General features: G+C 33.2%; 1 protein-coding gene across 4 annotated transcripts; it reads right to left on the bottom strand.

The window, feature by feature from the left end:
• Nucleotides 1–897: 897 nt before the first annotated feature.
• Nucleotides 898–5,327, bottom strand: LOC104223377 (uncharacterized). 4 transcript variants are annotated; one of them, XR_011401042.1, is made up of 8 exons: nucleotides 4,494–5,327; nucleotides 4,077–4,162; nucleotides 3,896–3,967; nucleotides 3,544–3,716; nucleotides 2,559–2,702; nucleotides 1,827–2,081; nucleotides 1,662–1,728; nucleotides 898–1,074 (listed from the first exon to the last, which is right to left on the bottom strand). XR_011401042.1 is itself a non-coding variant. In XM_070150898.1 (4 exons), the coding sequence occupies exons 1-4, from the start codon at nucleotides 4,698–4,700 to the stop codon at nucleotides 3,614–3,616; spliced, it is 468 nt and encodes a 155-aa protein (XP_070006999.1). In that variant the 5' UTR covers nucleotides 4,701–5,327; the 3' UTR covers nucleotides 3,529–3,613. The 4 variants fall into 4 exon arrangements, 1 of the variants encoding a protein (XP_070006999.1); XR_011401041.1 differs by having other exon boundaries at nucleotides 1,827–2,702; XR_011401043.1 differs by lacking the exon at nucleotides 2,559–2,702.
• Nucleotides 5,328–5,551: the final 224 nt, after the last annotated feature.

Raw genomic sequence — 5,551 nt, 5'->3', positions numbered from 1 at the left:
TATAGTATAGTGTAGTATATATACGTGTATAGTATATAAGCTATATAAGATATACATATAGTGATTATTAGTAAGTAGAATAATTAATGAGAAATTTTCAGAAACCACTAAGTTTTAGCTTATATATACTTAATGAGGTAAGTTGTTTACCGACGCAGTAGTACCGACAGACTTTTTTCTGTCGCTTATAGTAATTAGTAAGTGTATTAGTAGTATCCTAAGTAATGTAAGGTTTGATTAGACCGTAAATTGATAATTACATTACATAGAAGTGTATTAGTGACAATTAACTTATATAAATTGATAATTACACTAAGCATTAGTGGATTTGCGTTACAATTTTTTGTACTTTTTTCTATCCCAATATAGTTTAACTTTTTTTTCCTTCCAAAAGAATTGACGACAGAAGATGAATAAGAGAATTACTACTATTTTATTGGCCGCTGATTCTTTTTTACTTTGATTTCTCATTGTTTTTTTTCCTCCCAAATGAATAAGAAAATCAGCTTAGATGGATCAGGAAGGACAAGTATTCATCATGTAACGTTGGTAAAGGATAATTAATATGTTAGGTTGATCTTTAGGTGGCTTTTAGAAACTACTAGTATTTGTACCAGTGCATTGCGCGGAGAATAATAAATATAATCTTTCATAAGAAAATATAACTTAGAAAAGACGGTAGATACAAAAAGCATGCAAATGCTATTATTTTTTGGAACATGTTAATGTAACAGATATTCGTATAATAAAGTAGCAAGAAAACACTATAAAAAACATACAGTTATTTCCTGAAGTCATGTATACCAGGTAGATTGCGAAACAAAGGTTTCTAATGCCTTGAAAATTCAGAAATACGACAAAGTCATAGTATTTCAAGATAAAAAAATCAGACTTCATAACATATAGTTAGGGGAAAACAATTACTCCTACTTGCACAACCTTGAAATCCATAATGTACCCACTCTATTAGAACAACTTTACTAAGGTGTTTGGGGACATGACAATGTACACACTCATAAATACTGTAGTATGAGTTTTTGCTTGATATTACATGCAGAGACGCTCATATCCAGGCTGCATGTCAAAACACAGGAAATAAGAAAGAATTAAATATAAGAAATTGACGGATTCTTAAGATGTAGAGGATGTTGCCTTAAAACATCTTCTTTCACCTTTCAATCAAGTTGCAAAATACATAATCTTGTTCCAAATAGAACTTATTGAAGCATGACTTATTTCATTGTATTCTTATTATGCTCTTTATTCATGTAGTATTTTTGTCCTTCCTTTGTGTCAAGAATTATAGGTTGTTCGCTTAATAGTTAGTACATAACTTAATCAAACATAGTTTTCTAGTATAAAATTCTTCAAACTTACTGGAAAGTTAGTTTTTCAAATTGCAGATTCTCAAACTTCGATAGTATATTCTCATGGAAGTGGGAGAATGAAAGCCTTGACAGAATGATATATTTTAAGTTAAGACGCGCAAAATTGTAAAAACATAAGGACAGAAATTCAAAAATGTGTTTAAAAGAATATCTTGATGAAGATGTATATCACAAATTATATAAATTTATGAGAAGTAACAATGAAATATTGATTTGTGCATGTTATTTATTACATAATAAAACCATTAATACGATAGTAAAAGAATTTCTTACCAGGAACAATTGAATTCTTTTTTATATCCAAAGGAAACTTGAGTTGTTGTTGTCCTAGGAGGTAGTCCTTCAGAAAATGATAATATAAAATAGGATGTATTAGTACTGAACTTAAATTTAAAGAAGGGATAGTTTTTCGTAATATAGACTTTTATTATTAAATACCTGAACAGGCAGAGATGTCAACATGTATGCCGCAAAGAAGTGGCAACTAAAGTGCTAATGTGGTGTTGATAGGAGGAGAGAAGAGGTTAGTTTGATCGAGCAATAGGCAAAGACAACTTGATTTCTGGCTCTAGCCTTGCCTTAGGTACTGCTCTATCGGCAAGGGCGATGCGACTTGCAAGAATGGTCTACGGGGAGCAAATTGTAATAGGAGCACGTTAACATGTTGGGGCCTAAAGTTGAGCTTTCCAAACTCTATGAAAGGGTGGTAGGCAGAAGAACAAAAGGAAAGAAAAATTAAGAATGGTTGTAGATGTAGGATTAGCAGCCAGGGAATGAAAAGCCATATTGTTGTGATTTTCTTTACTGATTTAATACATGGTTAACTTAGTTATTTACTACTAAGATGAATCATGAAGATGCTTACTTTATGGACTTTTATAATTAGAAGGTAAAATTTAGTGTGAGGTGCAACATGCATAGAGTATGTAAATTACCAAATAGCACTTCTTTTCTTTCTAGCATCAGCTGCCATATCCCTTAGACAAAAACTACATATGATTCAGCTCTGACTGCCAAGATTATGAATTTATTTTTCATGTATTGATAACCAATGACCAAAAGGGATTTATATTGTATGGAAGAAGGGAAAGCATTAATAAAAAAAACCAACAACTAACAGTTTGGAGTAATTGCTAAAATATAACATACGCGACATTTTGAACTTCTTACCGACAAAATAATGTGAACTGAAATCCATGTTCATAAAGTTTGAAAATTGTATGACAATGTAAGGGTGAGAGCCATTGTATAGATAAGGTTCAAACTTTTCTTCAAATTCTTCCCACAAAGTTATTTTTGATTTTGCAGAACTGTCTGGGGAAAAAGAAGAAACATAATCTAGTTGAGTTAAAATCCATATGATTCATCCAAAATATAATATAAAGATATGTGCTTAAACAACTTGAAAACAGAATTAAGGTAAGAATTAATCAACTTTTTTTAGGAAGAGAACAAACAAAAGTACATGTCCCATTTTTCCACTTATTTCCAAAACTCTCCATGTCACCAATGGCACATAGAAAACCAACGACATCTATAATATGAACTGAAAAAAGGAGTTATTTCATAATTACATTGGAAATAAACAAAATGTAGCAGCAAAGATTGATAGTAATATATGAAACTGATAACATGGTATTATTGTTCAACCGTGAACTAATCATGTCTGTATAGGAATATTAATAATTTCTTCGTATAGTTTCTGGAGCAAATTTGTGAGTAAGAAAGTAATTTTAAAAGTACTTGTCAGTGGTCTATATTCACCAGAAGTCTCAATAACTTTGAAATTCTGACTAACATAGGTTGAACCTTTACTCAACAAATTCTTGAATCTATTTACTTGATTCTTTCTGATTGTAGCATGTATCAGGTTATGCTGGTACAGAAAAAACAGTAAGTGTATGGACATTTAAAAATTACAAAATGCATATACAAAATATAAAGATACATGTATTACCTTTTCAATAAAGGATATTCCAATATTTGTTTATAAATACATATTTAGAGATATTGTTGTTCAATGTGTGGCCTATAGTTTTTGCCCTTTTTACCGTATTGGCTACAGTAGGGACAAAACTTGAACTTAAACTTTATAACTGCACATATTTTGAAGAAAACATATTATACTTTAAAAATAGAGATTGAGACTCATTACCTGAATCCTGTAAGGCTGCATCCGCAGTTGAGGCAAGGATTAAAGGAATCTTAAATATGCAGATGAACAGTTAAGGCAAGAGATGACAATTTTTTATTTGAGATACACATAAAGAAGAATATATTTGAACCTCCCGAGAAAGCAGTAGTGTATCGGCAACTTGCACACAACCCCTATCAATGCAGTAAAGAGAACAATTAACAGAAAGCTAAGTTTGATAAGACAACCTGCTAAAATAAGCACATGAAAAATAATTACCAATTGGCTTAACAAATTCTACAAAGCTGAACTTTGAAAGATAAAGCCTACTCAATATAATAGAGATATTTTTGTAAAGGTAAAAAGTAGTAACCTCGACTTTTCTTTCAAAAGCGTCACTTCCGCAATAAGGTGTTGTGAAAGTATAGTCATCCTCGAGTACCACCTATTGCAAAGGTTTATTGCAGAAACCAAAACGCAAAACAAAAATATGCAAAAAGGAGTTAGAAAAAGAAAGAAAGAAAGAGTAAGCAAGTAAATATGAAAGCACTAACCTTTCCCATAGAAAATGTAGTGAAATATCGGAAGAAAGTGCTACAAGCAGCTCCAAATAACATAGATGAACATATATTTGACATTCCTGAACATGAATTACTATGAGTTTACCCAACTTGATAAAAGAAAGAGTAACCAACACTTGATACTCACCGAAAGAAACATAACAGAAGTTAAAATTTTCATTTAACGAGTAATACTCTAATGCAAGTATAATTTGGACGAATTTAATTTATGAGCACTTCAAAAGAAGATTTTTTTTCTCCACTATTTCTATCACAATTTCAAGACAATGGCGTAAATTCTAAATGATTCACAAAATATGGTAGGAATAAAAATAACAGAGAGGAAATGAGACTAAAATTAAAATAAAAGGCTTGAATAAAAGAAAACATGGTAGGAATCGTGGTTTTGACCTCAAGGGATTGCCATCTTATCATGTTATGAGCAAGCGGAGCGAGCCATTCTAGAGTCCCCAGCATTGCTTCATTCCATTCTCCAGCAAGAACCGCATCATAAACTGATGACGTCAAGCTCTTGGCAAATGGCTTTAGTTTCGACCTGAGGGCTCCTCTTAAACTAGCCGGCATGCAGCATGTTGTACAGGTCCTCTCTTGCATCATGTACAATCAAGTGAGGAGATGCCACTAGTTTCGCAATCACGATAATGACATTTGCATAATGCAGTGCTAAGGCAGCAGCTCCAAGAGTTTCTGGAGGAGCGTTTAACAACCTTTTTTTCGCATTATAACTTGTCAGATAAGAGCAAGTTGAATAGCTATCGGCATGTCCATTTACATTAGCTCCTTTCGTTGCACTGAGAAAACCAGAATGAAATCCTTGTGGATCTAGATAGCAATTACCTACAGGAGAACCGTTCCCGATCATCATGCAGCCTTTTAGCGGAGCTGTAGAGGTCGGTCGAGAATGCTTTTGATTTGGACCTTTTCCGGGTAAATTTCCTGAACGATCACGAGATTTCCACCACCTCATGCCGGATTTATTGAATAGAGGGAGCGGCCCAGATTTTGTTGTTGACCTTCCCAGAGGACCCGAATAGAAGCCAACAGAAGAATGTCTTCCAGGGACCGGGCTTCCTGTTGCAGTTGAACTTTTCAAGGGACCTGAATAAGAATTGTTAACGTTTCTTGTGCTTGAGATTGGGCCAGATTTGGAAAGGATACTTTCTACTGGTTCTGACGAAAATCTAGTCAAGCCTGTTTCAGACGGGTGAGCAGTTGATTGGGCATAAGCAACTGAGTGGCTACGATGGATTTGATCAGAATCTAGTCTTTTCTAATAACCTTGAAATTCCGAGGGCCAATGAACACGGTACAAAATAGGATGAATAATAAATTTAAATATTAGGAGTTGTGCTCTTAGCACCAGACCAGATTAAACTACTGCATAGTTTGCTATATCACTCTTTCTTTATATTGATTTTATGTATGAGTTTTAAGTTAAGGCAGTATTT

Source organism: Nicotiana sylvestris, chromosome 7, assembly GCF_000393655.2.
Source record: "Nicotiana sylvestris chromosome 7, ASM39365v2, whole genome shotgun sequence".
NCBI classification, from domain to species: domain Eukaryota; kingdom Viridiplantae; phylum Streptophyta; class Magnoliopsida; order Solanales; family Solanaceae; genus Nicotiana; species Nicotiana sylvestris.
Note: the sequence above shows the minus strand (reverse complement) of the source record. Positions and strands in the feature narration are given on the sequence as shown.